The following is a 15,219-nucleotide window of genomic DNA, read 5'->3' on the forward strand; positions in this document are numbered from 1 at the left end:
CGGCCTCCGCGGCTGCTTCCCGCCATTGCCACACCACGCAGGGGCGTGGTAGAAAAAGGAAGGAGAGCCTGAAGTACAAAAACAAACACTTTGGTGACCTCTCTGGCCTCAAGGTTCCTCTGCTGAACTCAATGGGAAGCTCGTAACTGAAGACTTGGCTTGGGCGTGATATTCCTCAAAAGCGTTTGTTAGGAGGGTGTGAAATATTTGGCAAGTTTTAAGGACAGCAGAAGTAGATCGTTGGAATTTGTCAGAGCTGAAGTCATCGGCATCTTCAAGGTTTTTGCTGCACAGGAAGATGGTCTCATCTCCGGGTGAACCAGAGCATACAGCCCACTCCAGGAGGACCAGGAGTCGCCCTCAAAGTCTCTCCGGGGTCACCGAGGGCCTTGGCCAAGCGCGCACTGAATGCGGCAGCACCATACGATCCTGCCGCTGACCACCTCCACCTTCCCGGCACCAGCAGTGCCTCTGCTTGCTCTGAAAGCAGCGGTGGTGCGTCCCCCTCTGCGGGGACGGCTGCTGGGCACTGCAGCACCTGCACGGGGACCTGCGAGTGACAGCCCCGGGGAGCACAGGGCACCAGGGCTGGTGCAGGACCGGCATCTGCAAGTGAAGCAGAAGCCACCCACGTTGGGACATTTTGGGCCACTGACCAACTGCAGCGTTCTCCCTGCTCCCCTTTTCTTTCCCTCTAGCTACTACTGCAACCTGCGCAATCAATTGCATTTTCATTAGTGTAAATAATGGCATATTTTGCCCCAAATTCCAGCTGTCTGCTCGCCTTGTCTTAAGTTTTCACAGCATCCAGAACCAGCGTGATCCCGCAGGTTAATGTGATGCCCCGGACCCACACCGCCGATGCGGTTTGCACACAGAGCCCCTCGGCGCAGATGCGTAACCGTGGGAGCTCGCGCAAGGGGCTGCACGGGTTTCTGCAAGGCATCCAACACGTTCAAGCCACGGGCAACAACTAGAAGCTCTGGGATTTTCTGAACGCAAGAGTTTTAGCTGAGTGTTACTCTGCCAAGATTGTGATAATATGAGGGCTTACTCTGGGCAAATACTCTGCTAGTGCACTGCCAGCCTGGCTTTACTGGATTAACCTGCTGTACATCATATCTTGGCCTTAGCTGCTGGCCACTCCTGCAAGCACGAAGCCAACCAAAGCGGAAAAGCTTAAAGACTTGCTCCTGGGAGGGGGTGCATGAGGCAAGATCCTGGGCCCAGATGTCCCAGCTTTGGGAAGTCAGTGTGTCGCGCTGGCTCCTGTCCTACCTGGTGCGGGGCAGCTGGGGGCACCGAGAGGGGTACGCAGCTCCTGCAGCGCCGCAGGCAGCCCTGGCCTCGTCAGCTGCTGAACCCTGGCTTCCCCTTTGTAACTCAAAATACAGGATTTTCTTGTCACAGCAGCGAAGTTGAAAGAAGAGAAGCCATCTCCTTCTCGTCTGGTGCCTGCTCAGAAAGTAGCAGCACTGCAGCGCAACGTAACCTGTTAACCTTGCTCATTTTGCCAGAAGCCATCAGATCTGCAAGAGTACTGTGAGGCTTTAATGGTTCAAGTACAGCACCAGCTTGAACGGGGAATCCTAAAAATTCCTTCACAGCAAACGCCAGTTTTTAAAAGCGGGGAGGAAGCTTTTGCAGTGCCAGCACCACCCCCCAGCTTGGCCTAGAGCAGCGGGTTCGACGCAGGCTGCCTTGTACCGCACTTCCCTGTCGCGGCGCTGCCGGCAGACGCCAGCGGTGCCCAGACTCCGTCCCAGGAAGGCGTAGGCAGCTGCTAGGCACCAGCCATGGCGTCTTGCTCTCCAAACGGCTCAGGCCTGCCTGTGCTGAGAAGTCTTGACCAGATTAGCTCTTCCAAAGCACAAAGCTGAACTTGAATCACAGCGTAGAATATTTATCTTAGAGAAAACCTGAGTGTGACCCTTTGGGACCAGCCATAAGAAAGCAAACACTTCGGGTCCTTTGAAAGTCGGCTTAAAAGCAAGAGTGTGGAAACAGTCACATTCTGCCAAAATACACGTCAGCTGTCAAGTTTACAAGATACTGTTACAACACACAACAAGAAAATGATTTGATATGTACAGTAACAAGCCACCTTTGTTAAACTCTGTTAACCAAAAATTGTATTTATTATCCATGCATGCATCTATGCCGAGTCATGCACAATCGCAATGGAGGGAAGCCACAGTTATTTCAAATAATTAAAGATTTCACCATTTCCTTGAGCTTGAAAAATATCCGTTAATTGCAAAAGGATAGACATTCAGAACGACCTCTACTTCAGTCTGTCTAGTGCTTAGAGTCACTCTGGGATCCCACCGCCAAATCAAGTACAAGAAATTATTTTAAATCACACTGTAGGTTACAAACCACTTTTTAATTGTAGGTCTCCCTCAATGTTATTATGCAACCTTTGTGCTTCACCGAGACTCTAATGAAACTAGAGAAATTCAAACTAATGTAAATAATTGTAAACATACAGCAACTAAAAGTGACAGGCAAAAATGACATACCAGAAAAGGGCTCTGCTGCAAAGAGACAGATTAATAATTGCACAAGAAAATGCATTTTTATGTGCAGATCAGTACAGGAAGACTGGGCTTTCCATTTTTAAATCACTAGAAGAAATGCTGTCAAGATTTCTTGGTTCTGCAGCACAACAAAGGTGACTTGCAGGCCTGTGCAGGCAACACTGGGGCTGCTGGAAAACAATCAAGGAACCTTTGGCATGATAAGGTGCCACACAGCAGCTTAAATGCTAAACCAACTCTACTTGACAGAGGCCTGACAGCTCTTTCTGAAATCAGTCTTCTCAGTTCCTCTCAGTGTTTAAGGGCTGGAGAGAAAATACTCAAACCGTACACTTACCTATAAACCATACGATCTTGCACACTGCCACCAGCATTAAAAATCACTCCCAACCTGCTGAAATAAGAGTGCCACTTACAGCTGTAAAGCTCTGATTATATTTTGCCATAGTTATGCAACATGTGGAAAAAATACACTGTTCAATGTTTTGGCACACTAATAAATAAAATCCAGACATGGTCTATTAAAAATATCAAAGTAACCCTGTGCACAAGGTCCTTTTTATATAGTTATATTTGTTATGCAGAAGAAATCAAAGAGTGCTGAAATCTAATTACAGAAAACAATACAATTTGGGGTGAATTATTACAGTACATTTCCCTTCCAAAGCTATCATAGCTCAATATATGTTCCCTCTATCAACTACAGTGATGTCCAAACAGCAGTTTCAGCGACACCGCTTGCTTCATCTTTTCTTCCAGATTTTACAGCATCACACCTCAGTACAATGTTCTGCCGCTGCTGCTAAACGATACACCACGGCACTTGCGTATACAAGAACACCCGCATCATTGAATAATTCATTTGATAGTAAAACCCAGCTACAACTTGTGATGGCTTGTGGGATTATCCCTTTGTTACCAGTCTTAGATTATTTGACAACAGCTGTTGAAGCGGGGGGTAGAAGAATAGAATATCTTAAGGCAGTTTTAGCAAACAAGACTTTTCAAAGTAATTAAATGTGTTTTCTGTACCATGATTTAACATCCGCTTCTGCATGTTTTGCCTGTCAAAGTTACTTATTGACAGGATTATTCAGGTCAAGTCATTGGAAATGTTCTAACTTGCTTTCTTGAGCCACGCAATAATCTGCCAGAGGTCCACTGCTGTTTAGATTTGTGAAGGTTTCTGTATTTCTTCTGTTCTTCCTTTGCATGAAGAATGAACAAATGGCAGCAGCACACCTTCAAGAAGAAATCACCTGCGCACACAGATATACAACCAACCCTACTGACAATGCCTGAAACGCAGGAATGCAGTTTATCACACTTTTAGCAAGAACACAAGGCCACAGAATAAACTAAAAAAAAAACTGTTTTATTGTGACATTTATGACATTGAACCCTTGTTGATATGAATGACTATGGGTACTCTTGACACGTTACATAATGTCATGGTGTAGGATGGCACTGATTGTCATCTGACTTTTGAGAATGTTTAATGGTCCCTATTGACCTCAGTGCATTTTGGCAAGTCACAGAAACTTTATCATCAGGTTTGTGTATACAGTTAACAAGTAGTTGGTCTTATAAGCACCATTACAAACCCTCACATTAAGGGTATTATTAATCTAGTTTACAAATGCTTCATTGATAAAAATAGCATGATTACAGTATACACACACTTAATTTACATGTAATGTATTATAGGCATAACTGAGATAAACTACTGAGCTAACTTTGGTTGATTGAAGTATTTAGACTGAATAATGGCAATTTTGGCTTCTAAGTTGTGTAAATATTACAGTGCATTTATAAATCTAGGTTGAAAATTTACTAGCACCAAATGGATATCATAAATGGCTGACCTAGTAAGTTGTAGTTGGAGAAGCGAAGTTTAAGAATTACAAAAATAGAGCTGTCCATCAGTTGAAAGCACATTCTTGTACCTCTGCTGAAATGATGACGTGTCTCAGCATCAGTGGCCAACTTCCAATGATAAAAGTCCCAGTTTTCAAGATTCAACATATCAAGGTAGCTCAGCTACACTTAAAAGCCTGAGAAAGTGGTTGTTTTGAGCTAGGGTATTCATCCTGTACCTTGTTTATGTAATAATATAATAGTGCTCATTCATACAAATGTACTCATGTAAGATTGTACCTATGATATGGAGAATCTGATTGGGAGGAATATTCAGTCCTACCTATCTATCTTTGGTTTAATTATTTGGTCTTTGGTTGATGAATTAATGAAGCAATATCTGAATTTTCATTTTCAGGTTATCTCCCAGCTCACCACTGAGGTAGTCTTTGTCATGTTTCTCTTCAAGCTGGTTAAGTTCCTTCTTTTTATAGAGTGGAATACTACTGATTTGTAATGAATAGTTTCCAGGCACTGGCTTCTTCTTTGTGAAATGAAGGTAACTTATCCCGTCCTTCTTATTGATTCTAAAGAAACCATCTTCATTTCCGGAGTCAATTAAATATCGGTTATGGTTTGTCAGTGTTGTGAGGGCAGGAAGCAGTTCCAGGATGCGATCTTTGTTACTGAGATCCGAGATGTTGATGGAGAAGACTGCTGCTTTCTCAATATCCCAGCTGGCGAGGCTGATTGGCGGCTCCAGCTCTTGCTGATCCTGCACAAGAACAAACGATGTTAGTTGACTTTGTCAGAGAGCATTTCACATGACCTATGCGTATGTATTTCTTACTCAGCTCATTCATTATTAATGAAATAATTTTCAAAAGGAGGTTCTGTAATATCACCTGTCAAACCCACTATTACGGGCCTAGGACTTGTCAGGATAAAGTACGGTCTTTGTCGCTGTCCCTGCGTGGGTAATGGGAGCCTGAGACAGGCACTGAAAGTTTCTGCGTGTGGGTCCCGCTGCCTGACAAACAAAGCCTCTCCGTGCTTGCAGTCTGCGAGCAGTCTCCTACAAAGAGAGCAGCAAAGGCACACTCCTCCTCTCTATCAGAGGAACTACAAGCTAATGTGAACAACGATGTGCAGAAGAGAGCAGGGTCTGTGAGGGAGGCACGTCATTTAGGTGGGAATTTTCTGCTTTGCAAGATTTGCTTTGTTTAGGTGTGGAGCCGGGGTGGCCCATGGGTGCAGCGGGGTGCTGGAAAAGCAGCATCGCCCCTCACCTCTGAGCCACGGTAACTGGGCTCCCCGAGTCCCCTGTGCACGAGTCATGCCGCAGAAGGATAACATTTCAGACAGCATATCAGCTGTAACATTTTCATTTGGAAAGCAACAGAAGCTGTACGTCACCTCTGAGACAAATCCAACACTAGTCACAGAGAGTACTGAAACACGCTGAAGAAACACAGTTTATGACCCCACTCCGCCCAAAATCAAACATCCACACTCTTCCGGGCAAAAGCGCTCTCCTGTCTTTCCCCTATTAGCAGAGTGTCACACACTGAGCACCTAATGGAAACAGCTAACAGTCTCCCAAATCCCCTGTATTTGTGTGTGGAAAAGCAAGCTCTTTGGCACATACACATGAGCAGAGAGTACAGGTGACATTTAGCTCAGGGTAGTGATGGTGTGGCAACATTTTACAAGAGTGTTCAGTGTCTCTTGGTTATATTTAGAATGCAACACACACGTTTGCATACCCAGACACATACTTTCAGCTGAATGACAAATACCTGCACAGACTAGAGACCTGCCACGACCTGCTGCTTCTCTAGCCAGGTCAGGGCAGATCCCTTCACCTGTAACATCACTGTCATCTTAGACTGGATGAAGTGAGAAGTCAAATGACTGTGGACTTGGTGACACTTCTGCTACAAGCTGTTTACAGTTTGCTGAAGTCTGCATATAATTAACGTGAGCATAAGATTTAAATCTAGTGACTTGTGCTGGCCATTGGATTGGATGACCAGACTGGGCAATTCTGACTTCATATTACAAGAAGTTGAAATAAGCCAATGTGGGACTCCCCAGGTAACGCAAGGACTCTGAATTTTGCGCAAGGGGGACTACAGCAACATTACAAGATCATGCTTCTATCACGACTTCTGCACTTAGACTGGGAAGTGTGGTGCTGGAAGCCCAGCTGAAGAACAAACAGAATTACAACCACCTCCATCCCATTGTGTCTCACTGTTGTGATCAATTCAGAAGAAACCCCAGCAGGGGGAGTTTGGTGAAGGATTTACTTTAATGCTTTTTTTGAGAAACATTTCCTAAGAACTAAAGAAAAATATCTCCCCCAAGGATGAGTGAAAAGGGATGCCTATCCTTTGCATAAAGACAAAACTTGTCACACAGCAGACCAGTTTTCATGTAAATGTAACTGCTGAAACCACTTATTAATATTTGATTAATAAAAAAAAAGCCAGTGACAACAGCTAGGAAGAAGTGGAGTTGTGTGAGCATAGACAGATGATAAGGCAATAGATGATAAGCATTTCACTTACACAATTACACCACTCGGAGGCAAATGGAAACCTGCCTCTGTCCCCAGCAACTTCTTAGCAATGACAAATGAAGCTCTGCCCCCTGTTCTGCTGTCTGGGCCAGTGGTTAGCCCTGTGCATGGCCTCACTGGCAGCCTCGGCCCCAGGACGCTAACCTGGGTGACTGACTGCGAGGGTCTGGACAAGCCCGAGGAAGGGCTACCGCCCTGGACTCTCTCCAGGTGAGGTGTTTGTGTCCAGAGCTCTGTGTTTGCTTTGGGGAGGGCTCCAGCCCCGGACACTCAACATGGCGCTGCTTGGCAGGATCCACATCCACCCTGGCCAACATGTCCTGCCTTTCTGGCCACAAGGTCACACAAACGGTTCACATACCTGCTGTCCTCTGACATCAAAAGCCTGCTTTGCTGGTGAGTGGACTGCTCTCTAGGCATTTATTTAAGTGTTTGATGCAACACAGATATTAGGTATGCAGGGGCTTCAGAGGATGACCTTTGCCTAATCACAGTGAACAACTTCAGAAAGCCCCCACACAGACTACTTGATATCCAAAACCAGCTCTTTGGTCTGCTTTGGTTGGGGTGTACATTTTTCCTGTAGGATTGTCTCTTCGCACACCTCCTTCTGAGGCTTTCACAAGACAACCGAAAACCCTTTCCCCCAAAAAGAGTCAGTTACCTCTGCATCATTTGCAGTTTCATTAGTGCTTCTGCGCTTCCTTCCTCTCTTGGGATAGCCATTGATTTTACATTCATAACACGCTTCTGGAGAGAGGGAGTTGTCATCTACTTCTCCACTGAGTGAAAGCTCTTGTCCTTGACCTTTGCCTAGCCCCACTCCAGAAACACAATGTCTGAGGAAGGAAGAAATTCAAAATTAATTCCAGTGAGACATAGATCTTATCAAAAGCTGAATTTGGGGGACTGTGAATACAAATAATAAGGCAATTATGTTGCACTCATTTCATAGGAAAAAATTCTGCTGAAGTCAACAGGCAAAATTCTCACTGAATCACAATGCAGCTACTTCTGATTTCAAGAACCTGGCTCCATAAGGCTTTGCCTAAGAGAGACCTGCCAATATTTAACAGTTTTAAAAACACAGACTTAAGCTCTGAGAAGTTGTTAGTCATTTCTGTCATCCAACCTGGAACACATTGAAAGAGACCAATTTTCAGAAACTGCTGAAAAATCTGAAAAGTGAGGTCTTTCATACTGTATCCCAAAGCTTTTAGTCACTTCTAAAATTTAAGCCACAATCTTTCTGCTTTCCATTTGAGTTGCTTGGTCCTACATGATGCACAGCCCTAACACTCCCACTGGGGCAAGTGAAAATTGTTTTTCTTGATAAAGCAGACATTTATTCAAAAAATGATTCATATGGAACACAGAAGAATATGGAACATATAAGAACCTAATAGCATGCAGAATTGTTATTCCAACCAGTGGATGAAGCCACTTGTATAATATCATTTGTCTTTGGGGCTGGTGGGGGGTATTATTATTATTTTTTTTTTAAAGGAGACAAGTGATACACCACAAATCACAGTGAGGGGTGTGAGCTCCCAAGTGGCAAGCTCAGAGAACCTGGCTAGCTGCTGGGGTGTGCAGGAGAGAGCTGAAAGCAGTAGCCTAAAAGAGATGATTGAACCTGGTAGCCCTGACCAAATTTCATTAAGCATTAAAACCATGTTGCTCCCTTCCCTTGGTTACCTTTCCCCTCCCTCATCTCCAAAATCAGCAGGCGCATCCAACTCTTGAGCACCTCCACAATCCTATCCCTCTTTCATTGGTGACAATCCCCCTGGTTCTGCTGCTCCACACTACAGAGAAGGGAGTGGATTATGTCCCCTTTATGTCTGTTAGTTTAAAATGAGAATCCCTTACCCTTGTCCTATTCTGAAGTAACCAGGTGGACATCCACAGACATAGCCACCTTCAGTATTTGAACAACCATAACTGCATGGGGCTTGTGCAGAACCGCATTCATTGATATCTTGGCAACCTCCACTAAACTGTTCATACTGAAATCCGGTAGGGCACATACATTTATAGCTTCCCAAAGTATTGTGGCAAGATGCTCCTCCACAAATGTGTGCACTGAGACATTCATTTTCATCTGGAAAAGAAACAGAACATACCATGTTAACTTTTACTCTCAGGTCTAGTCCAACCTACCCCTTCAGAAAGGACGTGCTTGATTGTTGCTAAACATGCTGCCTCATCAGACGGACAGAAACAGAGAACAGGGCTTGGCTTCACCCTTGGCTAGGGCAGCAGTTGTATGGTTGTAGTCATCTCCTAGCAACAGAGCAACATTTGGGCTACTCTACAGAAGATGCTTCATGCCACGTCAGCTCATGCTCTGGAGAGCAGAGGAGGCAACTTTTTTGTTGTTGTTGTTCCAGAAACAACTGCGAAGAATAAAACTTTGTACAGCCAACAATCTGGTCCAGTAATCCCATGTTCATGATGCTATTCAACATTAAAGGAAAAAGAGTAAGGAATGAAGCTCTGACACCTTTTCCAGGCACTGAAAATCCTTCCCTACACACTCACATTTAAATATGAGGTACAGGTAAGGTACAGGAACAAGTAGTAAAGTAAAAATAAAAGCAGCTGTAGGTACAAAAGACTGCCACGTTCTGAGCCAGCCCTTTTCCAAACTTCCCAAGTGCGGCACTGTAGGAGTTCGAGGTCAGTTCAGGCTTGTTTTACGGTAAATGGCTGGTTTTTTAAATATAGCTGGTCTGAATTTTTTTGTCTGATGTAGCAAATTACTTTGAAATGTTCTGAATGCTATTGTTCCCTGTTTTCTGTGATAAAGCAATTGCACATGTGCATTGCGTGTGTGTGCACATGCATAAGAAATGCCATCTGGACACTGTATGGATAAAATGTAAAGCACAGAGCAGCATCTCTGACCTAAGCATCCAGGTTACAGGAGAATAAGTACTAATTCAGAGCATTATTGTCTTTTTCCAAACAATGTGGCTGTTTGTTCTTTGTTTAAAAGCAATGCCTGTGCTTCTTGCAGCCCAATTTATGGCATGCTGCGCTACAGAATTGCCTGGTCAGGGGATGCAGTCACACACAGCACAAGACAAGGGAGGAACCAAAGCGTTCTTCAGTGATTGTCTAAATATGTGTTGCAGCAACATCAAAAGTCCCTGAATGCTTCATTAAATAAGCTAAAAAAGACAGAAACTGTTGCAGAGTTGGGATTGCCAAGGAATATGAAGGAATTGTCACAGAAAAACCTATTACATGGATTCTTCCCCTGTGGTACACCCGGGAGATCTAGATAAGCGTCTTAAGCAGTTACAGACGTTACAATGTGAACATGTGGAGACCACAAGGTATTAAAGCCTGGGGCTGAATTCTGCGTCACCAAAGCCTGTAGGAGTTTTGGCATTAACTTAGAGCGATGTTTCAATATTTGTCATACCTGACACAGCAACTATGTCAATGTCATAAATCCACGTTTGGGCCACAGAAAGTTACTGCACCAAGAGGAGATACGCTCACTTCACCTTGCTCCACAGCAGCAAGAGTGTGGACACTAGTGAGGTTAGTTCCCATATTTTGGGTGATTGATGGAAGAAAAAGCATGAAGAAAAGTGAAAAGAACAGTTATGGGAGCCCCAGACTCTGCACGAGCTGTGCTGTCAGGCACCAGCCTTGCTCTCCTGTGCTCTGCAACACGCAGCTCTGTCGTGCTCAGCTTCAGCAGAAAGGAGAGATGCCATGAGAACAGAGGAAACCAAGCCTCCTTCCCTGCAGTTTTGGGTTTCTGCCTGAACTGCCCCACGTCCAAGAAGGTGGAAGTGCTAGCTGAGTCTTTCCCCAGTTGTGGCTCTTTGTGTAATTTTCCCTGGTGAAGTTTCTAGTGATCAGTATTTGTGGTGCCAAGGTTGAAGCCTTTCTTTCCGTGGGGGAAATACCAGTGCTTGTGCATTTTGAAATCGATATTCCCCGTATAAAATCTAAACAGTAGTCAATGGGCTCAAAAGCTGGAATAACAGCATACACCTGGTTTGGAAATACACTTAGTTAAATGCTATCACCCAGGAAGACTTGGAAACAGCCAAGATGTTTCGCAAAACTGAGGGCTGCACTTTTTCAGATTCCACAATGTCTTCCAGCAGCCAGACATGGCAGTGCTGGGTTTTTTTGTTGTTGTTTTTTGGGGTTTTTGTTCTGTTTTTTTTGGGCGGGGGGGTTGTTTGTTTGTTTTGGTTTTGGTTTTTTTTGTTGGGTTTTTGGGGTTTGTTTGGGGCTTTTTGTTTGTGGTTTTTTTTTTTTTTTTTTTTTTTTTTTACACTCCTGCAGATTAAATTCTAATTTAACCCTAAGCTCTGCTAGTTTAAGTAATATTCAAAACCACCATATGTTTGTGCTCCCTCCTTGTTCTCTTGTATGTTACAGGCATAGAGTACTACAGCACAAGCAAACATCACAGCAAGGACTGCATAAAATGTCAGGCGGTTTGGTAAGCATAATTAAAAGCAGAGACCTCTCTAGAGCACCACAGTGATAACAAGCAAAGGCATTTTTATGTTTCTGAAAGAAAAGAAAGCCAAACAAGGAGTGATGAAGCCCTTTGTTCTCAAAGAGGTCAAACACATCTCTGGGTATCCACACAAGACTAGCTTGTAAGAAGCCCATTAAATATGACTAAAAATGCACGTAACTGTCACTAGAGGAAAAAAATAATTCATGTTTCTCTTATTTGAATATGCTACATGCTACACTGCTGAAATGTACAGGGACTCTTCCCATGACTTCTGCAGAGGACCCAGTTCTGTCTGCTCAAGTCATATCCAGCATCAATGCACTGCACATGCAGCCCCATGTACAAGGGCTCAGAGACTTAGGATAGAACCAAAGTTTAGATAGGGAAGAAATAAGCATTTTAATTTACCAGTGTGTTTACTTCTTAACATAAATAAAGAGCACTAGCATTTGTTATTTATAACCAGAATTGTCCTGTAAGCACTTGTTATAAACTGCATCCCAAAGCTGCAAGGAAGCATCTTTAGACAGATAGCAGCAGCTTTGCCCAAATATGACAAATGGTTAATTCTGTACAGAGAAGAGGCTTAAACACAGCAGCCTTCCTGTAGGTGTTGTAAGAATGATAAAAGCACAGATCAAGTAGGATTTTAATAGAATTTTAGATGCTTTGGGCCAGAAGTTTCATTTTACAATTTAACAATCCAAACTTGTGGTTCTGAGTCTGCCAGATTCAACCCACCATCAGCTCTCAGACAGGACCTGTGTCTGAGCAGAGACTGTTGCATGGCTGAATAAGACTTCCTTTGTTCAGACCACAAAATACATGAGTAACACAAGTTCCCTCAAAGTCAATACAACTTCTAGCACCCTCAAGGATAATTTCGTGCTTAAACACTTGTCGAACCAGGACATAGGCTACTGGGTGCTTCGTAACCACTCTGCCTTTCCCAGGAGCGCACATTTGTAATGAAACTCCGCTGAACTTATTAAATTATAATCAGAAAAAGAAAATATGGCAAACTGCACCACTGCCCTTCACTTCTTTCTGCTAACAAAGGTAATATGCATTTTAATGTATTAATTTTAAAAAGTGACTTGCCAACACATTGGTTCCATTGGTAATGCTGGAGATATCCTTGTGGGCAGCTACACCTGTATCCTCCAATTATATTTTGGCAGCCGTGCTGACACCGGTGGTTTCCATCACATTCATCAACATCTAAAAAGGTGAGATACACTCTGAGCTTTGGGACAGAAGCTCAAATTATGCTATATATGAAAAGTATGTTACAAATAATCATATATATTTACATATCATACATATAGAGGTATATTTCGGGATCTTCCAAAAACCTGACCAGTGCTGGGAGACCACTTTGGTCCTTTGAGGTTTGGATTTCTGGCTCCATAGCAAGTAACTTAGGGCTGAAAACCACTGAAAGCTCAAATTCAGCCACAATTTTCAGAGTTTTCGCATTCTGCTATGGAGCAGAGAGCAGAAAGCCATTTGTATATGGGACCCCCAAGGCTTTCCTAAGGCTCCCAAGCTCCACAGCAGACAGTCCCTTGCTTTTACCCAAGCATCCAACCCAGGAATCCCAGGATATCTCTTTTCAAAGCAAACCAAACTCTATCCCAGGAGAAGGCTCTAGAGGCTCTAGGGACCCAGAGTAATAAAGTCTGCAGCCCTTGAACTCTCTCTTTAGCAGGTCGCCTTGGAGATGCAAGACCTCCTATCCTTGGTGAGTCCCTCAGAAATCCATGCAGGATTCAACAGAAGTTCGCTGAACTGATGATGCTTAAACTAAAACATTCCAGGCTAAATTGAAGTCTCCTCAGAAAATATCTGTCCGGCTCTTTAGCATCCTGCAATACATCTATTTATTCAGGCCCATGGAGAGAAATACTGCCTTGCTGCTAAATTTCCATACCCCACCCCCTTCAATCTACATATGCTTACTCCATAGGTTTTGGTACTTACTCCATAGGTCCCTCCTTGGCTGACACTATGGCTGAGAGGAGATGAAGGAAAGCAAGAGAAGGCCAAGTTAAATGCACTGTGTGTTGTACCTACCTTCACAGCTAAGCCCAGTTTGATCGAGTGAGAAGCCACGTTGACACTCACAAACAAAACTTCCTGGTGTATTCTGGCAAATGCCCTTTGCCCCACATAAATTGATTTCAGTAGCACACTCATTATTATCTGAAGGAAACCAAAGCCTGAGTGTTACTTTTTATTCCTTGTTGTGAAGATGATCATTTAGCAATGCTGACAATGAACAGTTTGTGACAAGAGGTAAAGCAACATCAGTAATGTAGCTGTCGTACTGCCCTCTCCATTTTTTTACTTTGCACTACAGGAGAGCTTACATTACCTTCTTTTTCATTTGAAAACATTAACAAGAGCTATGGGAAGGGAAACACTCCTTTTTTTCACCAAGAATATGGAGTTTGATGTTCTAGTCTTCAAACACCCAAAAATTCACACCAATACCACAGGATCATCAGACTGCCACAAGCAGGATCCAACTTGCAGAGCAGAAAGTGTTTCGCAGGAAGTAGTTTCGTTTAACATTTCTACAGACATAATGGGTATGTGTTTAAAGGACAACTGCAGAAGTGTATGTTTCATGCTTATTGTCTAAAGAAGCCTTGACATGATCTCTAATATGGGTCCGGCAATGAACTACAAGAACAGAAACATAACTGTTTTTTTCTCAATGGGTAAGAAAGGGTATGGCAAGAATTACAAATTGGTGTTTTTACTGTCTGATTCTTGCAAGTGCAAAATTCAAAGACGTAGATTATGAAAACAAGGGAAGGTAGGAGGGAGAGCCTCTTTGCATCTTCTGCTCTGGTGGGACTGGGATCAGAACCTGGCCTATCTTACCATTTGGTTTCTCAGGAAGCTGATTTCACCTCCTTGCTACTTTGCTTCTGGAATTAGAGTCAGTAATAAATCCCAGATCTGCGTCTACATTCCTACGTCACTTACCAATGCAGGCTGTATGGTGCTGAGTGAATCCAGGAGGACATTTGCAAGTGAAACCCCCAATAGTGTTGACGCAAAGGAACTGGCAGTTGTGCTGCTTTGTTGCACATTCATCAAGATCTAAAAAAAACAAGAAAACATCTTTCACTTATGTTCCCTGTGGAGGATCTGACAGTTCAGCTGGACTTAGAGAGAAGTGATTGCAAATAAATAACGTATCAAATAAAGCCTTTTGAATCTATGTCTCACTTTCCACGCTGGCTTCCAGTTCCTCTCACATAAAGCCCCACATGTAATGAATGGGACTTTGGAGCTACACTAGTGTCCACGCTAACACTGGATTACAGACACCACTCTCATCTGTCAGAAAGATGCTGTTATATAATAAATGTCTGCTCTCACTGCAGTCAATAAATGGGAAGTCACCATCTTCATGAGCAGCAGTGGTAGATTGCAAAACAGTATTGCACTGAAGCATGCTATTACTCCAGAAGAAATATTTAAATGCTAATGACAAAGGACACTCATTTCCCATGCCAAGTTTAGAATTGCTGCTCTAACTTGTGTGGTTTCAGTCAGATCTTTGCTACCAAGATACATAAATAAATGAAATTATAATGAACATTTCAAAACCTCTCCTGCACTGCTGTTCCTTATTCAGCATGCTGCAGAGGTGGTAGGTTAAAACTCTGTTGGTGCTGGACAATGCACTGCAAACCATGCTCATATTTGCATCCATTAAG

General features: G+C 43.5%; 1 protein-coding gene across 2 annotated transcripts in view; it reads right to left on the reverse strand.

Moving 5' to 3' along the window:
* Positions 1–3,661: 3,661 nt before the first annotated feature.
* FBN1 (fibrillin 1) overlaps positions 3,662–15,219 on the reverse strand; it is a 158,170-nt gene continuing 146,612 nt past the window's right edge. For both annotated transcript variants that reach the window (XM_075506079.1, XM_075506078.1), the window contains exons 61-66: positions 14,480–14,596; positions 13,559–13,687; positions 12,584–12,703; positions 8,854–9,085; positions 7,646–7,820; positions 3,662–5,172 (exon numbers count right to left, since the gene is read on the reverse strand). In XM_075506079.1, coding sequence (XP_075362194.1) covers positions 4,783–5,172; positions 7,646–7,820; positions 8,854–9,085; positions 12,584–12,703; positions 13,559–13,687; positions 14,480–14,596 — 1,163 coding nt within the window. In that variant the 3' untranslated portion in view covers positions 3,662–4,782. The remainder of the gene's footprint in view (positions 5,173–7,645; positions 7,821–8,853; positions 9,086–12,583; positions 12,704–13,558; positions 13,688–14,479; positions 14,597–15,219) is intronic.

Source organism: Mycteria americana, chromosome 6, assembly GCF_035582795.1.
Source record: "Mycteria americana isolate JAX WOST 10 ecotype Jacksonville Zoo and Gardens chromosome 6, USCA_MyAme_1.0, whole genome shotgun sequence".
Taxonomy (NCBI): Eukaryota; Metazoa; Chordata; class Aves; order Ciconiiformes; family Ciconiidae; genus Mycteria; species Mycteria americana.